At 39.3% G+C, this 26,221-nt stretch overlaps 1 protein-coding gene across 2 annotated transcripts; it reads right to left on the reverse strand.

Moving 5' to 3' along the window:
- Window positions 1-3,669: 3,669 nt before the first annotated feature.
- Window positions 3,670-24,358, reverse strand: LOC138370325 (fizzy-related protein homolog). 2 transcript variants are annotated; one of them, XM_069334548.1, is made up of 11 exons: window positions 24,337-24,356; window positions 22,431-22,507; window positions 22,171-22,287; window positions 21,624-21,803; window positions 18,831-18,965; window positions 18,237-18,425; window positions 16,000-16,224; window positions 15,247-15,379; window positions 14,253-14,416; window positions 6,470-6,667; window positions 3,670-4,873 (listed from the first exon to the last, which is right to left on the reverse strand). In XM_069334548.1, the coding sequence occupies exons 2-11, from the start codon at window positions 22,503-22,505 to the stop codon at window positions 4,832-4,834; spliced, it is 1,458 nt and encodes a 485-aa protein (XP_069190649.1). In that variant the 5' UTR covers window positions 22,506-22,507; window positions 24,337-24,356; the 3' UTR covers window positions 3,670-4,831. The 2 variants fall into 2 exon arrangements, with proteins under 2 accessions (XP_069190649.1, XP_069190650.1); XM_069334549.1 differs by lacking the exon at window positions 6,470-6,667 and having other exon boundaries at window positions 24,337-24,358.
- Between the last annotated feature and the right edge of the window lie 1,863 nt (window positions 24,359-26,221).

Genomic DNA, 26,221 nt, shown 5'->3' on the forward strand with positions numbered 1-26,221 from the left:
CATCTTGGAAAGGAGAAAAATAAGTTGAGATAAAGTCAGCACTAAGGGAACAACGCAGGAGACCGGCGGGAGTGTTCACGAAACTATTTCCACATTCAGGTGACAGCCCAAGCTTCTGTACTCTTGCTCCAGGGCTTTTCAACTTGCGGGTCACTGGCCTTCAGTGGGTGGCAGTAAACAAAAGCAAGAGGTTTCAGTAATCTGCAATTCACAAGACACGTTACTCGTTTCCAGGCCATGCGTAGCCAACTCAAGCATTTTTGCTATTTTTTAACTAAAGTACAAATTCACATTTAACCAAGTAAAAAAGAATAACTATTACTAATGTAAAAATCTTAATTCACATAATAAAAACTTAATATTGAACAAGCTCAACATGGAACATGCGTCCATCACCGTCTTATGTTCCAAATTTTAATTAATTAAATAACAGTACATATATGAAGTGTTTTAACGTCTTGCTCTTGCTCGTCCAATGAAATATTTTAACGTCTTGCTCGAATTTCGTGCAAAACTTTTCTTTCCCCTCCAGCCCCACACCCGAATCGTTCCAAAACTAGAAATTTAATTCCATCTGTTCCATCTAAGTGCATTTAATGTGTGTACAAGTAAGTAAGTAATTAAAGCTCCGTCTGAACGTCTACAACAATGCCAACAACCGACTACTGTAATCAAGACTACTAAGTAAATATGAAACTCACTAAACACTGTGTATCTAATCTACCCAACAACATAACATAATCGTACGTACACCGTCCTATGTGCTCAGTCCCACAAGGTCTCCGTGCCATCCTCTTTGCTGTCCCACAAGGTTTCCGTGTCATCCTCTTTGCTCAGTCCTACAAGGTCTCCGTGCCGTCCTCTGTGCTCAGTCCCACAAGGCTTAGAATGGTAAAAAGACCATTCCCAGGATGCACAAACTGTATTGATTGCCATGGTAATTATTAATTAATTTTTCACATTTCTTACCCAATACCCATCGGCTCTTTGAGGATGGGGAGCAGGGTACATGTACTCACCTAGATGTGCTTGTGAGGCGAGGGGGAGGGGGGTTGAGCTTTGGCTCTGGTCCCGCCTCTCAACTGGTGTAAAGATTCCTGAGCCTACTGGGCTCTTATCATATCTACATTTGAAACTATGTATGGATTCAGCTTCCACCACATCACTGCCTAATGCATTCCATTTGTTAACTACTGACAGTGAAACAATTCTTTCTAATGTCATTGCTTTTGTAAAATGGTCAAGAGAGGCATGATCTTCCTGCTCTAAATCCATGTTGGCCTGGGTTGTGGAAGTCATTGGTTTCCATGAAACTAGTGACCTCACTCCTGATCTGTCTCTCAAATACTTTTATTGTGGGACATTAGTGCAACTGGTCTATAATTCTTTGCTGATGCTTTGCTCCCTCCCTTGTGTAGTGGGGGGGGGGGCTATGTCTGCTGATTTAAGAGCATCTGCTATCTCCCCCTGTGTCCAAGCTCTTCCTCCACACTATACTGAGTGCCTACGCTACTGTCACCTTGCATTTCTTTATAAAAATTAAATTCTATGAGTCTTGCCCTGGACTGAGTGCATGGGGCATGTTGTCAAATTTCCCTTTCAAAATCTGCCATGCTCGTGCTGATATCAGTTATATTTACAGGGGTTCAGATATCATGCATAAGGAAGTTGTCCGGATCTTCCACTTTCATGCTGTTTTTTTGAGTGCCAAACATCTTCGTGCCACTGGTTCTGCTTCGGTGAACTCGTGGGGTTGATCTGGTTTCCTTGGTTCCCTGTTCCAGTCTTGGCAGCTAGGTATCTTGTAGATGTTCCTGGTCCTCAGCGGCCTTATGCAGCCATTGGTCTTTTCTTTGTCTTGATACCTACGGTGCTTTCTCCTCCCTGGTCAGTGCCCTTTTTCTTCTCTATGGGTAATTAGCTTTAGGGAGCCACAATGGGTTTCCCTCAGAAAACCAGCATTGAATGTTATGAAACGTTCATTTCTGGGTGAGCCCCAATGATTCCCTGACACCCTCTCCATGGTTATCGAGATGGCTTCCATCATCATAAGAACTGGTGGTGGAGCAGCTGGGTGACCCAGTGTGCTTTCCTCCTTCCCCCAAACCATTTAAGAAAGTGGGGCAAAATAGCACACACTAGTATCACAAATTTTTGATCATATGTTAACATTGTTAGAGAGTTCTCTTGGATGTTTTGTTTGTTTTCAGTCTCATTTCTAATCAAGCAGTGGTCTGTTTTAATGACTTTCTAGGTGCCTTTCCTTGGCGGTGGCAGACATGAGTAAATTTACATAAAACTGTTCATAGTGCCACTGCTCCCTGCACCTCTATGAGGGAGGGGGGGGGGGGCCAGGTTCTGGCTTGTGGTCCCCGGTAGGCAAATAAGAACTCTGCAACTGACAGATTGCAGTAAGACTCTATTTCAGTATTGTAGTTTCAATGAACAACTGGGGCTAACCCAGAAATTAGCATTTCGTTAAATTCAATTTTTTTTTTATTATTATGCCAGCTACTTTGTTGTGTTTTTTAAAAGTAAGGTCTTCCAACATGCTTACTCTCAAATCTTTTACAATACTTCTTCCAATAGTATGATTTGACTTGTGTTTTATACATGGCCTCCATTTTAATATTTTTGTTTTTTCCATAGCACATGATCTGAAAAACCCCATTGCCTGGAGTTTGTGCTTGGCTAGGCACCTTCAGGCCCTGGGAATCCACCGCAGGTCTCTGGCTTGGTCCATTATGGATCAGCCCGTCGAGCCTGCTCTTGCCAAGTGTGAGTTTGATAGGTGCTCATCATCTTTGCTACCAGATGATCATCATCTTTCTGCCCCTGCTATGTTTCCTGCTGGACTAGGTGGAAGGAGCAGGAGGCTAGAGAAGGTACCGAACGGGAGACGAAGTCCTCCACGACACAGACAGAGAGAATCCAAGAGTTGATATCACACTGAACCTGTCTTTTTAAGCCCATATCAAAAGGATATCAGGATATCCTCTCAAAATATTAAAATTCAAAATATCAGGATATCTTTTCATATCTTGATATCAAAAGAATATCAGAATTTTCACAACATTTGTGTCATGACATGCCACTGCTATTTACCGTATTTGGCAACCTCAACTGACTGTGTAGTGCAGTAACTTAACCGTTCTGCATCAGAATGATGTAGAAATAATAGCAAAACAATCTGAGGATATTTTGGCTCGGATAATATACTGGGTGTCACTGGAATATGAAAGTAAGTGTAGCAGATGTGCAGGTTTATACCACTTGAAATGTCTACAGTGGAATCCAAATGATTACGGTGACCCATGAACACCTTTCAGTCGGATGTTATGGTTGAACATGAGAAACAAGATTAAGTTGAGGTTGGTAATCTAGAGATTTTCTAATCTGGGTTAATTGAAACAACCTTTTCAAAAAGAACAAATGAAGGTCATTTCAGACATGCGTGGAAATTTATTTATAATTAAAGTTCCGGTAACTTTTGAGTCCTGCATTTTAAATATTAGGGACCAAATACAAATTTTGGTTTGCATTTTCCAAATGCAAAGATAAAGTGAAAGGGATCTGGTCCAAGTTTTTTATACTTTGGATAATTGACATCTCAGCATTGAACAACTAAATTTTAACAAAAATAATTAAAGATCAGAATGAAAAAATTCCTCTTCCTTTCAAATATATTATATATTCAAGTATTTCTCGCTGATACACAGAAATAGTACAATTGTTTAAAGATTTAAATAATATACAAAATTTGAATAAAGCCTTAACAAGGCCTATAAGGTAATACAAAAGAGAATGATAACTTTTTGTAAGCTAACCGTTCTTCCTTCTGAGGTGAATAGAAGATACGCTATATGTTAGAATGCCATACATGTTGACATAACAGGTACCAAACTTGGTTGAACCATTCACAATGGAAGTCTCACGACTAAGTTAATGGGAACATTGACATAACTTAGTATTGGTATACAACGGGAAACATTATTCACATACATGTACTGAGTAGGAGTTTGCCTAATTCATTAAGTAGATACAGCAGAACCTCTCAAATCAAACAATGAATTACATAATTTCCAAGTGGAACATGTGAAGATGTATTTATATTTAGAGTTATACAATCCTGTAGTATACTGATTCCAAACTGAGAAAAATGCTCACATGACGACTGCCTATCATTATCCTGACCAAACTCTCCATCACTGCATTACTGTGTACTCCAAAACCCAAACTCTAAATAAGATAATACATCAATTTCAGAATACACTGCCATACGATACAAGTGTGTTGAACAGGCAGACGACAGGTTAGTAGACCAGGTGCTTCTCAAGATCTCAAAATTCTCAGATGGTCACCGGTTATACATTATGAAAAATAGAATTTTAGTGACTGTCATGGGAAATAATGAGCATATATTTATATATATGTATATATTTGTTTTTTGTTAACAACATAACAAGCCTAACTACCAGCAAACAAGTGATACTGCACAGTCAAACCAAAAAACCCAACCAGTGAAAACTTACTGAAGGGAGAGAGAGAAGAGAGGAACATGAAAAAATATAACAAATGAGATAAATAATTTAGAAAAAATAAGCATACTTCTAAGTGAAGAACAAGATGCATTTACGTACGAAAATAACATCACCTTGTCAAGACACGCAAATCAGAAAGATTTACAATGTACTTAAAGTATATACATTATACTACACTTGATAAATATACATATATATAAAAATGTTGACTGACCATACAAATGCACACCACCTTTTTAACCCACTATTTACAAACCACACGAGAAAATGCGTACTCTCTTTTGGCTTAGTTATCGCAAAGAAGTGAAAAGATTCAATACCGATTTGGACTCCTGAAAAGAAAGAGAGAAGTAACTGTTAAAAGTGACTGTTTACATGGAGATATAAATACATAATTGTATTAGTATAAAAGAAAGTGTAGGTGCATAATGTCTAAACACATAAGTGCTTCAGCATACAAAAACAGAGCATAACAACTCACACTTGAGTTAGGCAATATACCCCATGTATTTTATACTCATGGGGACCTAGCAGGGGGAACTACTGGAAGAAGGAAGAATACTCAGTACACAGGGGACACAGGGGACAAGAACGAAGGCAGACTTCCCACCAGGCAGACAAACAAAAAGAAAAAGAAAACCCCTCTGTTCCGCAATCATGGCGGAACAGAGCTGGCTGCGCAGTATCCTGCGCCCCACCAGTGCAAACTGCCCCTTACCCTAAGGTGAACAAGGGAGACAGAATACCCGAGCACACAAAGGGCGGCCAAAAACTAAGCCATAAACTGCCTAGCAGGGGCACAACCCAAGGAACTTATGGAAGGTGGCCCCAAACCCCAAGGGCAGTACTTATAGGGCACCTAGGGAAGGAAACCCTTGGCACATACAGCCCGAGTACTGGAGAAACACTCCCGGCTCACGCACCACCTAGAAGACAGTCACCACATTCTAGGTACAGTGCTGAAACAACCACCGGATCAGGAGCATACGACCTCAACCTCTAGCATCAGCCAAAGAACTGATGGTGGATAGCCAGCGCGGTGGGTCTGGGGCTCCCCCTTCCCCTTCCTGGGGAGGGGGTTTCTTTCAAGGGAGTTCTATCCACTTGTTCGGCTTGTGGTAGCAATTTTCAACAGAATTGGGGGTTTGTTTTGGGACGCTTACCTTTCTAGGTGCCTGACCCGGTCAATGGCAGACATAGAATGCTTCCAACCACACGCGGGTTTCTATAGGCCATTGCTTCCCTTGCCTCCCTGAGGGAGCCAGGTTCTGGCTCGTGGTCCCCGGTAGGCTCATAGAACTCCGTACACATGTACACTGATGCCCCGAGAACTCATTAGACTCAGAGCTACATGAAGCAACCAGCTTGAAAGAGGCAGGGACCAAAGAGAACCCCCTTCCACAGCTGAGACAATGAACCACAGAAGAGGTTCAATGAACGAATGAACTATTAGAGAAGCACAAGGAGCTGCCCTGAAGAAACCAGAACAGGCTCCGAAGCCAAACCCTGCCCAAAGGAAAAACCAGAAGGGCAAAGTTCAGACTCCCAAACAATTGCCGGGATTAGAATAAATCAGGTAGGCGTTACCCTACCTGAAAAAATATTTAAGAAATTTTTAAAACTTCTTCACTAGAAAATGCTCTACATAACCAGAAGGTAAAAAGTAGGTTCCATGGAAAATGGAGATGGAGCTAACTCAATGAATATTACGGACCTTCAACTTCTCAATATACAGTATTCCCTGAAAGAATAGCAAACCATGAACTATTGTCCTTCCAAGAGAGAACTTAGCAAGTCCCTATCAAACATTTGTAGATTAGCCAGGCTGTAATATCATGATAGACTTCAAGAGGCAAGCAGAAATAACTTTACTAACAAAATCTATAATTAAGAAATTAGTAAAGTCCCACAAGATATGTTGTACCCACCTTTTGAGATCGAGCTTTACTAAAAACATTCCAAAACCGCAAAGTTTCGTCTCCAGCACCAGTAACAATAGCCTCCCCATCAGGTGACATTGCCAAGTATAGGACACGATAAGTATGGCCAGTCAGCTTGGCCACTTGTGCTAGTGATGGGTACCGCCAAACTAAAATCTGGTTCTGGCTATAACCATGGGTAGAGACCTGAAAGAATATATATATTATTACAGTACACTACAGTAGTTTATGTTTTATTATTCTATAATATTACTATAAAATGAGTATTCGCATATTTAAAAAGGTGTTAAAGAATCATTTTTTTTTTAGGGTTAACCCTTGAACTGCACAAAACGTCATATGATGTGTTATATTGAAGGGGGGTATAATTAAATAAAAATTCAAATTATGCAAAAATTACTTAAAAATGTTAAACAAATCTCCAACTTATTGGCTTCAGCTTTGTGAAACTTTCATCAAAATATTTTCAGAAATTGATTTTAGACGAATATTACAAAAAAAAAAAAAAAAACGAACATTTTGTTGATAAAGAGAACAGCTCCTATTAACTGGAAGTGATGGATTATGCAATAATAAAGTGATACAAGCACCTGTCCCACACACAAAGAAGAATAGTAGTAAGAAGTGTCCACAAAGTGGATATACAGCTGGTGCCTTTATAGCATTGGTGAATAATATATAATAACACAAATAATAATGAGTAATTATGTTATTCTGCTCTATTTTGTTATATATCATATAAATACATTGCCCAATGTTGTTATCAGTTACTTTCAACAATATCCAAAGAATATTTTTTAGGGGATTTTTTTTTTTTAGGTTTTTCCCTCCTTCGTTTATTATTTAAATTTGTTTTAACCTTTACATCGTGGAGAGTGCATATTCGCCCCTAACTATGTGAAGCCAGAATTAAATTGGTCAACAAATAAATCAGTTTCAACTCTCAGAACTCAGGATTAATTTTTTTTGGCAGATTTTTTCACAGATTTCAAACTCTATTTTCCTTGTTTCTTTAGGTTGTTTTGATGATTAGGGACCAGATTAGGGTTTTTTTACTTATATAAAATATACCCTAAATATATTCCCTAAATCATTATAATTATTATAATTATCCCTATATTTTGTTTTTTGGGGGTTATATTTTCTTGACTTCATTTCTACACACATTGACTACAACTTTCACATACTTGAGTACGAATGCCAAACAATGTTTATTACAACATATAAGTAAATTCATGAATTAGAACTGCCTTATTCATTATCAATAACTTCAACTTTAATTATATTTATAACTAGAATTTCAACTTACTTCAGTATTCAAAAATCTAGTTTCCGACTGATTCTCACTAATTTTACATATAGTGTGCGCAGCTGTCTATTCTACAGTCCCTATAGAATTGATTTTTCATAAACTCTAAACGTTTGGAGTTATAAATTTTGTTTTCTAAATTTGCACATATTTCAAATGCCATATCTTGAGATGATTTCGGGCTTAGTGTCCCCTGCAACCCGGTCCTCGACCAGGCCTCCACCCCCAGGAAGCAGCCTGTGACAGCTGACTAAATCCCAGGTACCTATTTACTGCTAGGTAACAGAGGCATCAGGGTGAAAGAATCTCTGCCCATTGTTTCTAGCTGGCACCCGGGATCGAACCCGGGACCACAGGATCACACGTCCAGTGTTCTGTCCGCTCAGCCGCCAGCCTCCCTTTTGACAATTTCCTATTGCCATACTGACAATTTTTTTTTACAGTAAACTATACTGAAAACCTATATTCTAAATATATGACAATGAAAATCATATGCTATTCTGAGAACATAATACACGTAACACCAAATGAACAGTTGGTGATATTTTTATATTTTTGCTGCTGATTTCAAAATCTGAAGTTTTCAATATTCAATTTTATAATTATTTTGTATTTTCTTGTTTTTAAAGTTACACTGGTATCATTTAGACAAAGTTGGAGCATTTGCCTAGTAAATTATTCACAAAACATTTGAAGGAGTTTCAGAAAATTTAAAAACTGAGTTCAATGTCACACATCACAAGAAGTTTTGCGCATTAAGGGTTAAAGCACAACTTTATCCCCTGGGTTGCACCTCCTATAATACGCACACGAGCCCTGGAACAGGGATCCAAGGAAACCGGATCAACCCAGAGAGTGTACACCAGCACAGAACCAGTGCACTGCAGGCACTGTATTATAAAGTGGCAGCGCCTGCCACAGCCGCAAACACCTACACCGTACTGTGAGCACTGGACAGTGAGCCTGATGAGCACTGGATACTAAGCCCCAGCTGGGAGATGACGTGTCCATGAACACATCGAACGAGGGCTCGGGGAGGCGCTAAGGAAATGAATCCTGAAAACCCCAAAGGGGAAGCCGGCGACACAGCAACCGACGTAAGGCTCACGGAGTTCAAACCCAGCGATTGCAAGAGGTGAAAGGACGTCCCCGAAGGACCCAAAACAGATGCCAAAGCCATACCTGACTCAGTGGGCAAACGAACCTAGCAAATGTCAGACTCCTGCACAACCGCTTGAGTAACCACCAAGTGACCCAGGACCCCCCAGAACAGCTGAAGGCGTGACCACAGCCGCAGCAACACTTCTGGAGGAAGAGACATGGAAGTGGCCCGAGAGTCCCAACAAGACTCAGCCAGTTCCGAACCTGGGACAGAACCATACGGGACATCCTCCAGTTCACCAGGAACCCGAACCCGGAGAGCTGGGAAAGAAACACATCCCTGGCGAGCAGAGCAGCAGACCGGCTGGGAGCCCACACCAACAAGTCATCAAGTCAGGCCAGCCATAACCCAAACCCGGAGCAGACGCAGAAGGGCCACTACGACCCAGGAAAGACGCGTGAATATGCGAGGTGCCAGATTCAAGTCAAAAGGCAACAAAAGCGGTAAGCCGAATGCCCCACCATGAACCAAAGCAGTCCTTGAACCCCGGAGGATTAGAACGTCCAAATACACGCCCCTGAGGTCCAGGGACCCCACCCAGGCACCCAGCTCCAACAGAAGCCAAACCTAAGACAGAGCAGTCATCCGAAAGGAAGGACAAGGTATCCAGGGGTTCAGACGGGAGAAGTCCAGAATGAACCGCAGAGCTGCACAGTCCCGTTTCGGCATTGAAACAGGCGGGAAACCCACCTGAGGGACGCCCACGCACAAGTACACCGACACCAATTTAGGAATTAGGAAAGGCGGTGGCGTTGCTGTGCTGGTAAAAGAACACCTAAAGGTGAAGGAAATAATGACTGCCAATCCACAAGAAGTTGACATAATAGCACTAGAGATCTGCTATGAGGATGATAAACTAATGATGATAAATGCATATAGTCCACCGCCAAGCAGCACATGGTCAAAGGAGGAGCTAGATAGTAAACGTGAAGGTCTTATAACAATAATGAGAGAGATTATAGCGAGAGCGGATAACGATAGATCACGACTGTTGATAGTCGGTGACTTCAACTTGAAATCCATAGACTGGGAAGCATATGAAGCTAAAACAGAAGATTTTTGGACCTGTAAATTTGTAGACCTCATCCTGGAAACATTCTTGTATCAACATGTTAAACAAGCTACGAGGATGAGGGAAGGGGACGTTCCCTCCATGCTAGATTTGATATTTACCAGGAAGGAGGAAGAGATATTTGACATTCAGTACCTTCCTCCCTTGGGTAAAAGTGACCATGTCTTTTTGGGAATAAAGTATGCAATGCGTTATAAGCTGGAAGAAAATAAGGAGGTTGAAGCAGTTGAAAAACCAGACTTCAGGAGAGGACATTATGGTGACCTTAGAAATTTTTTTAGTGAGTATAATTGGACAGACTTGATGCTAGGCAAGGAAGTGAATGAGATGTATGGCAAGTTTTGTGAAATATATGATAAAGGCACAAAAAAATTTATACCAAAACAGAGATGCAGAACTAGGAAACAGGATTGGTTCAATAGAAATTGCGAGAGGGCTAGAGACCGAAAGACACAAAAATGGAATCAATACAGGAAGAGGCCGAACCCCCAAACATACCAGCGATACAAAGATGCGAGAAACAACTACACGGCAGTGAGGAGAGAGGCAGAAAGAAATTTTGAAAAAGGGATTGCGGACAAATGTAAAACAGAACCAGGTCTATTCTATAAATTCATAAATAACAAATTGCAGGTAAAGGATAATATTCAGAGGTTGAAAATGGGAAATAGATTCACGGAAGATGAAAAGGAAATGTGTGAAACACTAAACGAAAAGTTCCAAAGTGTGTTTGTACAAAATGAAATCTTTAGGGAACCAGATACAATAAGAATTCCAGAGAACAACATAGAACACATAGAGGTGTCTAGAGACGACGTGGAAAAAATGCTCAAGGAGCTCGGTAAGAACAAAGCAGCTGGCCCAGATGGCGTTTCACCATGGGTTCTGAAAGAATGTGCATCTGAGCTCAGCATTCCACTTCACCTGATCTTTCAGGCATCCCTGTGTACAGGAATCGTAGCAGACGGGTGGAAACAGGCTAACATAGTTCCAATCTACAAAAGTGGCAGCAGGGAAGACCCCCTCAATTATAGACCTGTATCATTGACAAGTGTAATAGTGAAAGTATTGGAAAAACTAATCAAAACTAAATGGGTAGAACACCTAGAGAGAAATGATATAATATCAGACAGACAGTATGGTTTTCGATCTGGAAGATCCTGTGTATCGAATTTACTCAGTTTCTATGATCGAGCCACAGAGATATTACAGGAAAGAGATGGTTGGGTTGACTGCATCTATCTGGACCTAAAAAAGGCTTTCGACAGAGTTCCACATAAGAGGTTGTTCTGGAAACTGGAAAATATTGGAGGGGTGACAGGTAAGCTTCTATCATGGATGAAAAATTTTCTGACTGATAGAAAAATGAGGGCAGTAATCAGAGGCAATGTATCAGAATGGAGAAATGTCACAAGTGGAGTACCACAGGGTTCAGTTCTTGCACCAGTGATGTTTATTGTGTACATAAATGATCTACCAGTTGGTATACAGAATTATATGAACATGTTTGCTGATGATGCTAAGATAATAGGAAGGATAAGAAATTTAGATGACTGTCATGCCCTTCAAAAAGACCTGGACAAAATAAGTATATGGAGCACCACTTGGCAAATGGAATTTAATGTTAATAAATGTCATGTTATGGAATGTGGAATAGGAGAACATAGACCCCACACAACCTATATATTATGTGAGAAATCTTTAAAGAATTCTGATAAAGAAAGAGATCTAGGAGTGGTTCTAGATAGAAAACTATCACCTGAGGACCACATAAAGAATATTGTGCAAGGAGCCTATGCTATGCTTTCTAACTTCAGAATTGCATTTAAATACATGGATGGCGATATACTAAAGAAATTGTTCATGACTTTTGTTAGGCCAAAGCTAGAATATGCAGCTGTTGTGTGGTGCCCATATCTTAAGAAGCACATCAACAAACTGGAAAAGGTGCAAAGACATGCTACTAAGTGGCTCCCAGAACTGAAGGGCAAGAGCTACGAGGAGAGGTTAGAAGCATTAAATATGCCAAAACTAGAAGACAGAAGAAAAAGAGGTGATATGATCACTACATACAAAATAGTAACAGGAATTGACAAAATCGACAGGGAAGACTTCCTGAGACCTGGAACTTCAAGAACAAGAGGTCATAGATTTAAACTAGCTAAACACAGATGCCGAAGAAATATAAGAAAATTCACCTTCGCAAATAGAGTGGTAGACGGTTGGAACAAGTTAAGTGAGAAGGTGGTGGAGGCCAAGACCGTCAGTAGTTTCAAAGCGTTATATGACAAAGAGTGCTGGGAAGACGGGACACCACGAGCGTAGCTCTCATCCTGTAACTACACTTAGGTAATTACACTTAGGTAATTACCAAGATGACCCGACAGAGCGCAAAGGAAGAAGCCCACCCCATCAGCCCCAAACCCCCTCAAGGAGTAGGAGGAGTTGCCCAACGCCTTCACAGGCCAGAGGAGACGACCCGAATGCCCACGTATCTCGGGGACCAGGCATGAGCAACAGAGCGAGCCTCGCCCCATCGCTCTGACAACAGGGGGACCTGCAAAGGGACCTGTGCCCCATCCGAGATATTTTTTTTAAGAAAACAAAAAGAAAAGAAAAGCAAGAAGAAGATTTGTGAACAGAGCATGCACCACACCGGCCAGACAAAGAAGGCACAGTAGGAGGCAACCGGCACAAAAGCTGCACCAAAGGCCCACCTCAACAAACAGAAGCCAAAGCCCCAGCACAACCACAAAACCACGTGCCAAGACCCAAAGTACAGCCAGAAAGACCCCTGGAACCGCAGAAGAGGAAATCCGGGCACATAGGAGGTAATCAAGGGCCTCCAGAACCCCCAAAAGGGACCCAAGAGGAAGAAAATCTCCGGAACGAAACTGAAGAGCCCAAAGAAACCCAAAATCAAACCTGGGGATGCCCAAACCACAACTGCCAGCAGAAATGCACCACAGACAGGAAGGGCAAACCACATTACCCAGACTGAACCCCTGGTTAAACAGGCAGAAATGGACCGAAAACCGAGGGACAAAAGGTGTGGGAGAGCAAGCAGAGGAAATGGCCAGGGACACTGGGTCCAAAACCCAGGGCCCAGATCCAACCACAGACAGAAAACACAAAACCGGGTGAAAACCAACACCCCAAGTGTTCCCAGAGGAACAAAAAAGGGCAGAATGCCCTAGAAGAAAGAACACAGCAGAGAAACGGTAATGGAAGGATAAAACTCGCAATGGAGGCGAAAGAATGCCTCCAAACACACTTATGCACATGTAAACAAATAAGAGCTGAAATCACACCAGCAAATGTGGGAAATTAAAGCAGACAAGAGGAGGGATAACACCCCCCCCCCCCCAAGAATGCACAAAGCCCAAGCAGGGTCAAACTGCCCCAGAACTGCTAGTGGACTCCCCCCCCCCCACAGCCCAGAGTACCTGCAAGAAACCTTGGGGCATAGCCATCCCCCATGCCCTCCACCCCTGAAGAAAAGACAGTTCAGGGGAAAGGCAGCAAAAGGGGGCTGACGGTAGGATCCAGAAGCCTCGGCAGGAGAAGCAGGCTCGAATGCCTTCTTCCCCAACCTGAATGGGGCAACCCCCAAAGCCGCTCTAATCCCATCACCAACTAAACCCCACCCCGACTTCAAGGCCCGTAGGCTCATTGCTAAGGAAAGCCCAAGCAAGGTGTTGCTAATCGGTTAAAACCCAAATCTAACAAGTAGGAGTGCTAGTTGCTGAAGTATAGTTTGTTGGATTTCTTTCTATAGGAGTTCTTTTGATCTTTTCAGATGTAGATTGCACAGGTTAACCCAGACAGTGATCTGTTTTTATTCGCCTACCTTTCTTGGTCCTTTCCCAGTTGATGGCAATTATGACATACTTTAAATGTAAAGTGCTCATAGGCTATTACTCCCTGCGTTTCTCTGAGGGGCCAGGTTCTGGCTCGTGGTACCCAGTAGGCATAAGGAGCATAAGTAGTACATATCAGTTCGGATAGCTTCAGGGAGCCGACAGAGCTCCCTACAGAAAAAAAAAATTATCTTATTGTAATCCATGTCTTTAACACGAGAATAAATGATTACAGTATATTAGCAATGTCTCAACTTTAGAAGAAAAATTAAGCGACAAATGTGCCAATACAACAGTCAGCACTTGTGATATAGTCCACTTAACACTTAAAAGTAAACAATACAAAAAATAAGAGAATCAAAACCTACCAGTTCTGAAGCATGTTTGGACCATGCCAAGTTACAAACTTGTGAACCAGTGTCCACACACTGCATTGGCTGTCCAGTTAATGTATTCCAAAAACGTATGCAGCGATCGGCTGTCCCTCCTCCACTGGCAAGTAACCCATGATGATGTGGTGACCAGGCAATAGCTATCAAAAAATATATTGAAGAATGTATTAAAATGAAATGTCTAAGGAATGTCAATACAGCACTATATTATATACCAAAATAACAAATGCCACATCATTTTAACAAAACTCTTTAAATGCCCTGTAAGTTAACATCCTGTCAATACACATCAGCATGGCAAGCAAGATCTCAGCATATTCAATCTACAGTACTTCCTAGATAAGAGAATTCAGGCATTACAACTTGGTGCTTTAACTCTTGCATTGCATAAAGGTTCTATGAGGCATTTCTGTATTCACATAGAGAAACTGTATTCAAAACAAGGTTTTTGTCTTTCTGTATTCTTAAAAACCATGCCCTGAGCAAAGAAACAATGTCCCAAATATCATGTCACTTTTCAAGTTGGTAGATGCTTTATTATCTTTATGAGTTACACCCCTACCCCCAGCAAGAGGGCTGTGACTAGAGTAATAGCCTTTATAAGTACCATCCCTGTAAACATTCCTCTTACCTTATTAGATACGGGTAACATAATAGACGTATTATTAGTCTCGGGTAACATATTAGACATATTATTAGAATCGGGTAACATATTAGACATACTGTATTATTAGATACGGGTAACATTAGATGTAGGATCCCCCTTGATTGTTTCAAGCGTAGGTTCCACTAAGTGTATGCTGTTTATATATACAGTACATGTATAAATATACAATGTAAAAAAGCAGAACTGAGAACTGAAAAAAAAACTGTGCACACAAATTGGACAGAGAAAAAATATCTAGTACACACAAATTGAACAGAAAAATTAAATTTTAACAGATGTCCTTCAATGCAAGAGCCATTTTACCTTTAACTGCAGCATTGTGTTCTGTGTACGTCTGGACGGCCGTCAGTGAGTGCAGATTCCACACAAAGAGCTTATTGTCATTACCACCAGATGCCAAATACTGACTATCTGGAGACCATTTTAAACCACACACCTGATAAATAAATTACTTTGTTTCATAAGAGTAATACAGTAGAAATATCAAGGGTGTGCTTAATCCTAAAAATTATGAAAAGTAAATGCTTGATCCAATAGAACCAAAGTTATCAGTGCTTTCAACTCTCGTATCCATAGCTGGGCTCATATATACTCTATCTGTTCAAGTGCACCTCTCTTGTCCTATCATGTCTTTCCTTCTTATATTAATCTTAGGTAACTTTTCAATTTTTTTTCTACAATATACTGTACTTAAATATTTGGAATATCATAAACTAGTGACATGCTAAGAAATATTCACAGATGGATACAAAAGAGTGTAAGAAGTTTCACACTATACGGAAATCAAAATATTAATTAGACTTATTATTGCTTACATACTTTATATGAACTGAAGTGCCTTCATTACCTGGTTAATAAGGTATTTTTTAAACAAACTTGGATATGTCATCAATGTTTCTAATACAGGTATACTGTACTTCATTTCCTGAAAGTATGTTATATAATGTTTGCAAATAGTCTAAAATATTACTGCCTAAAAGTCCATTTAGCAGCATCTTGCCAGTGAATCCTATTCCTTTCATAATTCCCAATATGAAAATAAAATTAGCTTCTTACCTCTTGTCTATGCCCTGCCAACCGTCTATCTGGGATGATGCATGGAGTCCTTACATCTCTTTGTAAAATTAATCTATCTCTTGATCCAGATGAGAGAACGTCACCGTTCCAAGCTAAAGCCCCTACACGTGCAGTATGTCCATTTAAAATACACACTCTTTTACTGCTTGCAACATCCCAAACTTGCACAAGACCCTTGTGAGTTCCAACTGCAACTTGATTACCCTAAAAAAGAACGAGTGATAGATAAATGGCACAATTTTTTAATTAGAAGAAACAGCTGCATTCGGGAAATATAAAAATATAGAATTGAGCATAGTGAAATGCTACTTCCTGAGCATGTCTCGAATGTTCCTCATAACTCCCATAGAACTCACATCGTTTGCCAAGCTCTTATTATTTTTCTCTCCATCATGACAGGAATATTTGCAATTAGGCCTGCCACATTTCTAGGGAAAGAAAACAATAGTGTACCTAAATAAAATTACTAGTTTATTAGACAAAGAAACTAATCACAAGTTTCAAACTACCTGCAAGCGAAAGTTAAAAATACTAAGACCACCAATCATTGCTCTGTAAATAAAGTTAGAACAAAGGATATGTTACTTGTTACCATGTGATATCACCATCACTGTAACAGGGTCAAAGAAGCCATCTATTGCAAAGAATACCTGATCATCCAGGCTGTGATTCATACGTCAGACTGGAAACAGCAGCATCTAACAACCTGGTTGACCAGAACACCAACCAGGAGGCCTGGTCAGAGACTGGACCATGGGGGACATTGATTCCTGGCACCAACAACAGGTAGGTACTTCTACTTGAAGTTCAAACCACACAAGCATGCTCAGGTGTAAGAGACAAGGTGGAAACAGGAGAGTCTGAAGAACATGCTCAGAAAAAGTGTATTTTAAGACACTGTAAAGTGGGGGGCCTGTTGTGGAGATGAACTGAAGAAGCTACCAAAACTTAAGTGCCATTCCAAAGGCAAAGTGTTTGACGGTGCCTCAGAGCAATGCAACACTGCAAAGGGGGTTTAAAGGAGGAGAGGAATATGTTAAACTATGAAGGTTTGTATCGACCTAAAAAATTTATGGGCCCCGATATCCAAACAGGACATTTCTGAAAAAGGAGTTAGTATTGCATATTTCCTCAAATCGTGGGCACAGGGATACACTCTAGGTTGATCAAGCTTAAACATATGTCAGTAAAGCTGGGACAGGCAAGGTTTGGAAAATATAACTAAAGTGCAGGGATTGTAGGAAAGAGTACAACAGCAGAAAGGATACTTTTACTCAAGTACTCAAGATATGGCTGCACTTGTGAATTGGGAAATGGGACCATTCATACGTGTTTAGTACCAAAATGTCAGTAACTATATTTGGCACAATGAACCAAACCCATGGAGGAGTGGAGGAAGCATCATACAAAGCAGGAAACAAGAATACTATAGAGCACATTCTCCACCCAAGAAATAACTGAAGGACCACCATGAAACTTCATAAAGTTTAAGGAAAATAATAGTTATTTTCTATACTTTTAAGACATCCAATTAGGAAATAACACTTACCACCTAGGAACAAAAATTGTGTTACATTGTGCAATTTACCTAACTTCAAATTGCAATTTGCAATTCATGACTTCATCTACATGAAGTTATGAAACCAGACCAATGTGTAGTAAAAATGTACCAATAATTGTTTTTTGTACAACATGAAGTGCAGTGGATGAGCAATGGGTACATAAAGTTCAATGATCCTCAAAACTTGGAGACATTATATACTTCATCATACAAGCACTTCGAACATTTCAAACTTGTGAAGATCAATACCCAAGTGCTCCACTTTGTAATACTGTACTATACAGTACAGTAGTTGCTTTACTGTTTCTTACTGTTAATCTCTTGCAAATATTTGTTCTTACTTACCTTCCTTTTCAATATCACCTTGTCTTAGAGGCTTTACCAACACCATTTTTCCATATTATCTCCTCTGATTCAATAGCTGTAGGCTCATCTACATATAAATATGGCACATTTCATCCTGAACTACTAGGATTTAGTGTCACACACATAGTAATTCATATATCAAAAGTTGTTCATCGATTGAATGTACATTGAATATTCATATTTACATAACAATTACTGAATTTTTGGTAAGTTGTGCATTTATCTTCTCTAGTAATTTAAGAAATAGAGTTACTACCCAATGGAGTTATTAAAAGAAAAACTAACTTACTCTTTCAGACCACGAGACTGACGTTACTGAGTCACCATCCAAGGAAAGATCACACAGTCGGGTAACTTGTGACGTATATGCTGACCACAGATAAACACAGTGCCCAAGGCCCACAGATAAAACATTCTGGGAACTCCAGTCAACCAAGTTGAGATAAAAGTCATCTTGGAGCTCTGGTGCATCTAAAACCTTGAAAAAATTGACCTTTAAATAATATCTCACCTTTTAATAACAAACATTATTCATATACTATATCAGTTGCCAACAAAAGTATGGTTAAAATAATTTTTTCTTTATGTAAACAATGATACAGTATAGTAATGAGTAAAGCTACTAGAACTACGAGGCAGGCTCGAACCTACAACCCCAAGCACTGCCAAGCCACATACTTTACCACTAGAACACTGGGACTTATATAAGTCATACATACAATTCTGTGTGTTTCACTATAGTAATTAAGATGCTGTATTTGCAAAGTAAGTTTTTATAACACCCAAAAGATACAGAGCCCTTTAGAAGTTGAAATTGCAACAGTAAAATTCTATCAAACTATGTGTACCGGATATTTCTAAGCATTGTATAGTCTGTACATACCTTAAAGGGAATTTTGGATATCTTCCGAGCAGCTTTTCTTGGAGATCGCAACAACTTTTGGCTCTTGGCACTTACAGGAGACAAGGAATATGGCGACAAAGTATCCTCTCTTTGATGATTTTTGCGTGGTGAAAACTATAAGAGAACCAGAAGCAAATATAAACATACAGTATATGTAAAAATATGACTTAGCGTCATTATGAAAAGCAGCTTCCCGAGTTAAAACACTTGGTTTCTGAAGTACAGTACACACACCAAATTCATGTGCAGAAAGGCAGAACGACATTCTACACACTTGTAATGTAGGAACCTTTTCAAACAAGGGTCACTAAGGATATTAGGAAAGCATTGGAGAAAACCTCAGTCTAGACCAGAATAAGCATTAGTTACATTCATTAAAACTTAAAAATCTTACTGACCCCTTACTTGGCATCACAGGTGACTGCTAAATGAGGACTCACTGTGTATAAACTTTTCACTCCATTCTCACACTCCAATCCACACAGTAGGTTCCTGGGTATTACAGTCGGATTTGTTCTCGATGCCCAATTGAGAATCGGGTTCGAATCCCAGGCGAGACAGAAATGATTGGCCACATTTCCTATCATCTATTGTCCTTGTTCACCTAGCAGAAAGCAGGTACTCAAGAGTTGTCAGCGTGTTTTGGGGTTGCATCCTGGCAAGTCAGTAATTCGACCTTGGGGGGGGGGGGGCCTCATTAGGCATTATAACCCTAATGTGTATGAATACATTCTGGCTGCCTGTCCCCTGACAATGAATTATTATTATTATAATTAAATACATAATTAAATAGGAGTTTCCTTGTATGGGCCAATACAAAGCAACTCCTATTTAAACTGATACAGATAGGAGCTCTCTCATATGGTCAGATTGGCCTATTTAAGTCCTGTCTGATATAAATATATCATTTATATTGATATAAATATGAACTGCTTCAAATGCACCCATATGAGGCTGTTACTATATACAGTATATCACGATAAATAGGAGCGGCCACATATGGGCCTATTTATATCTACTGTATTTATATCATGCCTATTATACATAGAGTATGATCAATCACCTAGACATTCAAGACGATTGACAACTGACAATGTGTGACTCAAGGCAGCATGTTTTCCTAACAGAGCTTACTTCTTTAATGCACATTAATACATTCTTGAATTTTGGCACCTAAATATTCTGCAATAAAAATTTAACACTGAAAGTGTGTACTGTAATTTGTGACTTAAAAAACAGAAACATGCCTTTAGGAAGTTCATTGCTAAAATCTGCTAGGTAATTAGGAGTTCAGAAGTGTATGAATCATTTTGAGATGTGTTAGGAACTTTGTAAGTGATAGAAGGTATTTAGAGAGAAACTTGGACATTGTCAGTTGTGACTTATGTGAAAGTACATTTAATTTATGAGCAAGGGGATTGACTGTTACATGGAATTTAATCAGGCCTTTTGTTTTGAGGATGGGATGAAAATAGCAGCATACATTTTGGCCAGATCACCACTGACTTACAGTAGAATATCGTTGAGGATCTCCCACGATACCCTATACTGTCGCCTGTGGACACCCATGTACAGACACGAAGCTAAAACAAGAAACCAAAGAACAGGAAAAATAGAGCCCTGAGGGGCTCCTGAGATAGTGATGCTGTTGTGGAATATCCAACAAAGACTTTTGGCTGCTGCTCCGCCTTCTTGGCCAACCCCCCCCCCCCCCCTTGGTGCTTTGTGCAGCGTGATTGATTCTTCTATATATCCAAAAATCCTTGCCCGGTTGCTGGGTTGAGCCCTGCTCTACTCTCTGCAACGCCGAAGCTTCCTTTCCAGACTATACTTCTGACTGTCCCACTTTCCAGACCCTATTCACCCACAAATCTACAGTATTAGCTACTAGTACTAGTAATTACTTCAAACAGCCTCCACTTATGGACTATTCATGCCTGTGCCACCTCTGGAGTGACTTAATCTTTATCAATCAATCAATCGATCAGCAGCATACTCAACCATTACTTTCCAGCAACTGTATAATACTAGTTATTTTCAAGTTGAAACACAAGTTCAATCTCATTAAGAAGTAACTCAGTGCATCAAAACAGTAAACCAACTGTCACAACCAAAGGGTTAACATCCTCTTATTTTTGTTGTTCCCCTGCTGTATCTAAATTTCCATTGTCAAGCAGGAAGGGCCAAACAGCTGCTAGGAAAATGCATCACAGCAATATGACCACTGATGTTCCTTGTGCTCTAATGGTGACACCACCAGCAGTCCTCGCTCACATAACCACGTACTGTTTTCATTTGCTACCTGTGACTTTACCCACATCATCTGCTGTCAGCCAACATCTTATGACATTGTTATAGTCAGTTTGAGATAATTCCACATGAAGATGCACCTTCTCTAAAAACCTGCCTCATCCTACATGAACGCCTTCAGTTACATGTGCATATCATTAAAATTTGAGGAAAACATGTCAATTTCAGTACATGTACTGTACCTGTCACTGCTAATGTGACCAAGAGTTTATTTGGCTGCAACAGTTTAACTGAGAGTACATTACTGTACTGAAAAATTTACTTCAGGAGGCCTCTGAAATACAACTATATTTTTCACATATACAGGTATCGTTGTTCATTTCCACAAAACTGCATAAGCTGATGTAATCTGAGAACATATTCCTGATATATATGGAGGCCTGACTGTAGAATACAATATTTTTTAATCAAATTAGAGTAAGAGAAAGAAATGGCTACTTATAAGACAAAATATAAACTCACATGATAAAGGTTAGGATTCTGAACAGGCGAGAGAGCTCGTCTTTCGTCTGGGGTGTCTCTTAGATCCTCAATGTTTGTACCAAGGAGTTCATTACGAAGAAGTGTGGTGTACGCAACCCCATCTTTGCCTTCTCCCCCTTCACGACCTTTACGCACTTCATTATTTACTTTGTTGTTTTCCTGAAATTGAAAATTATAGAATTTTTAGTAGTAAAATTCAGATCTTACAAGCTATTCTACATGACGATTGAGTGCAAGTTTTCAAAGACAAACTTCGAAACAATGAAAAAGTATTAAAGTTTCTGGGTTTGGGACATCTAACAAATTTGCATAAAACTAGACTCGACTTTACACATTCCATAGTTTTTTATTTTAATTATAATTTGTGTATTTAAAACAATAATTTATTAACTATTCTAAAACAGAATAGTATCTTAAGATTTTTTATACAAGATACGCATATCATCCTACAATGTTTTGGGTACTCCCCCCATCCCATCTGGGATGGGACAGGGGGAAGGAATGGACAAACAAGAACAAAACTTACTTGAATAAGAGCAAAATTAACATCCCAATTGGCACCAGCGCGAGTGGGAATAAATCTATCACCTGTGCGGTCTTTACTTGGTGACTGGACAGATATATGAGTTAACTGACGACGGGGCTGCAACAGAAATAGTGTATATACAATTTATGAAATCAAACTATATTAATTTGTTTCATTCAATGAGAGCTTTACATGTGCCCCCCCATTGTATATATTACATAGCACACACACTAACGGGAAAAGAAGAACCTCAAACATACCGATAAAGGAGATGCAGGTGAATTAACCGGGCCATTTTGTTGGCGCAATAAACGTCTCTCATATTCACGATCCATGTCTAGGAAAATATCAATCTATTTAAAGAAAATTTTAAGAAATATAGTACAGTACTGGATATTACATTCAATACTGGTGCAAATCCCATTCTATTAATTATCCCACAAATATCTTATGCTACATTCACAAACACTTGTTTAAATAACTTAAACAAAGTTATTATCACTTCTTTATAGCTCCTATCTTTCATTGGCAAAAACATTAATCACATACAGATTTTGCACATGCTACATTTTCAAATAAAGAAAAATGTACCGGTACATGTTAAGTTAGGTTCGGTTGAATTAGGTTAGGGAATGCTAGGTTGGGTTGGGATAGATTTGATAAAGTTTAGTAATGTTCATATAGGTTAGGCTGGGTTAGTATAGGTTGAATTGAGTTAGGGTGGAGTAGGTTAGGATAGGTTGGGTTAGGTTAGGTTTTAAAATTTATTGGCAAAACTTCAAATATTCAACTTTATGAAGTGACCTGTCTCCTAGACTAACTAGGAGACTAACTAGGTTGTGCTATATTCCAGTACTGTGAACCTAGCAGCCAGAATAGTGGATACAAGTCTCATTGTACAAATCATGGTTCCTCAGCAGATTTTAAAACCTACCTGATTTACCTGAGGGCCACTAACCCTAGTGGCCTCAACAAGGACAGGAAGCTGGCAGCTTATTGAAGGTACCCCCATTTGCCTTGATCTTTTCTAGCTAGATTTTAAAACTTAACACAGTTTTGACATTTAAGGCTTCAACGGGTAGGCAGTTCCATGGGTTTATATTCCTATGGTTGAAAAAGCATCTCCTGTTCTCAGTTTTACATTGTGGCTGGTTGAGCTTGAAACCATTGCTCCTTGTTTGTGTTACATCTGACCTTATGAAGAAATTGTTTGGATCAACATCCCCAGTATTTTGTGTTCAGTATTTTAAGTTTCAATGAGATCTGCCCTGTCATGCCTGGTTTGCAGTGTTGTTAGCCCTGTGGCCTTCAAGAGTTCCTGATACGAGAGATGATTTAGCTTTGGAATGACTTTTGTTACCCAGTGTTGCCTTCTCCAGAGCAGCTGTCCTGAAAATATCTCCATGCTTGGATACAGTAATCCGAATACATCAGAGATTTAGAGTCATATCATTACTTTCTTTTCCTTAAAGTCTAAAGTATGCTTGATTATTCCAAGGTTAGCTTTTCTGACTGCTGCTCCCACCTGCTGTGCAACTTTTAGTGAGTGGTGGATTCTGACTCCAAGGTCCTTTTCCTCATCATTTCTATTCAACCCAACCTAACCAAATGAGCCTAACACAGCCTAGCCTACTAAATCCTAACCTAATGATGCATATGGTTTTGACAAATTGAATTATATTATAATCAGAAAGCAAGCTTTGTCCAACCATCTGCCATACAATTTGACCATACCCCATCATGGTGTACTTAACCTTAATTGTACAACACTGCTTTAGCTGTCTTTTAAATAATTAACTATTTATTCAATGATTTGTATATTGCAATATACCATAAAGGAAAACTGAAAAATACAAATGATAAACAAAAGAACTGACGTCACTTCAACTCTGCAGATATATATAATCTTCGAAGGAATACTCTATTCCCTACTTATTACAAGCCAACTCCACGTTAATAAATACATTAATTCAAGTTTTTCTCCAAAAATTGGGTTAATGATCACAAAAAATATAATACTAGTATATTCTAAACGACCTTTTGTCCAGCCTGCAGCATCACAAACAGCTTGAGACTCATTTCACTCCCCAAATATTATATCCAGAGAGTTGAATGACAAAATAGTTACATCATTACAATCCTCTGCTTACTAGGAACACAACTCACCTTATGCTAAACACAAGGCATTCCAGAATTAAATATAACACGGAAAATCCCTCCCCAGAGATGCTAACGGATGAGGTAAACAAGAGAGGCAATATGGCGTCTGTTTTGATTTCGAGTCCACTTGTCCGATTCCCTTCACCTCGTCGCGATCAGTACTCCTCTGGGAATTTCAGTGCAATTTTCAAGGAATTAATATTCAAAATAAGTGTAGCGTTTTGCTTGTTTTTATAGCGTCTATATTTTTATTATTAGTCGTATTTGGCGTATTTTTGTTGGATTTTGTTTGGGAGGTCAGCGCGAGAAGATTGGGTGGAGGGCATCTGGCGGAGCTTCCTCGTCTGTAATTATTAAGGATGAGGCCTCCGCGACCCCCATTATATATACTTGACCTAAAACTGCTTTTAAGGACTTTTAAACCTCAATATTCCCGTCATTCGTATTTTTCTGTAAAGTTTCTGATGGTAAAATGAGTAATATATTGCAATTTAGTGTGAACTTCTGTCAGCTTGAAGGATTGATTTTGTGATGTGACCCAGTTCCAAAATGTACAGAACATACTGTTGAAATAACTCTCTTATTGCATACAAACATTGATGATAGTTGATTAGGTCTTTACATATAATTTCATCATATGTAACATACTATTTTGTTATTTTAGAGTGTCTTATTACAAAGCCTAAATGCAGTACTAATACTCTCTTGTTATGCCCCAAGCGCTTTGCATGTTATTATATCTAAGCTGGAATTATATAGTACGGGTTTATATAATATGCAATTTTGGCATCAACTAATTTATCTTTGTAGCATATTATTACGTATATATTTTAAATAAAATTATTATTATTATTATTATTTATTTATTTATTTATTTAATTATTAATTATTATTATTATTATTATTATTATTTATTTATTTAATTATTAATTATTAATTATTATTATTATTATTAATTTATTTATTTAATTATTAATTATTATTATTATTATTTATTATTATTATTATTATTATTATTATTATTATTTACTGGGTACCGGTATGACAGTCGGGTTCGTTCTCTTTAGTTTTATTAACAAGCTTAGGTATACACAGCAATGTGCTGCTACCCTATTCTATATGAAAGATTACACAGTGTAGATCAAAAACTAGCTATAAGTTCATCTAATATTCTCATCTCTCAGGATGGTTAGTCATACATGGAATCAATAGACAATGATCAGTAAGGCTAGTGGAGGACTATTAGCCTACACTAGTAAAATTTGGGTACAGCACAAGAATATCTTCCAATATTCCTGAGCGCATGAAGTAATTACAGAGCTCAAAGTAATTCAACCTTGTGGGGGGGGGGGAGGCTTCGACATATGCTTAACGTGTATAAACATACACTGGCTGCCTGTCCCCCGACACAATGGGGAGCAAGACGAGTGCGGTCTGCTGCATGATGCGAGGAGGACGTGTTGCTCCGCATCTTCGTGTTTGCACGTGGCTGCTGCAGCTAGATGTTGTGAATTTGTTCTCGACTGTTGCAGTGATACAGTGCCTTTGTGTATCGAGGAAATGGCTGAGGCGGTCTGCCTAGGTGATGGAAGATCCTGTACTGGGCCTTGGAGAGTGTGACAGTGGGGATGGCAGACAGGATGATACTACGGCCGTATCAAGCAGTAGTAAACAGATATAAACGGAGAAATATTCAAAGACAGCGAGACGAAGACAGTGAGGAGGAATAACAAAGAGACCAAAAAATGAAGACATGCTCAGCAGGACGCGGGAGATGCAGACTAATGGAAGGAAGAGGCTGTTGTTCCCTACAGCATGTCAACTGAATTTCCATCAAAAGCTGGAGTGGACGGTTCGTTTGGCTAAGGAGTTTTTTGAATATGAACCACTA

Source organism: Procambarus clarkii, chromosome 31 (assembly GCF_040958095.1).
Source record: "Procambarus clarkii isolate CNS0578487 chromosome 31, FALCON_Pclarkii_2.0, whole genome shotgun sequence".
Classification (NCBI taxonomy): domain Eukaryota; kingdom Metazoa; phylum Arthropoda; class Malacostraca; order Decapoda; family Cambaridae; genus Procambarus; species Procambarus clarkii.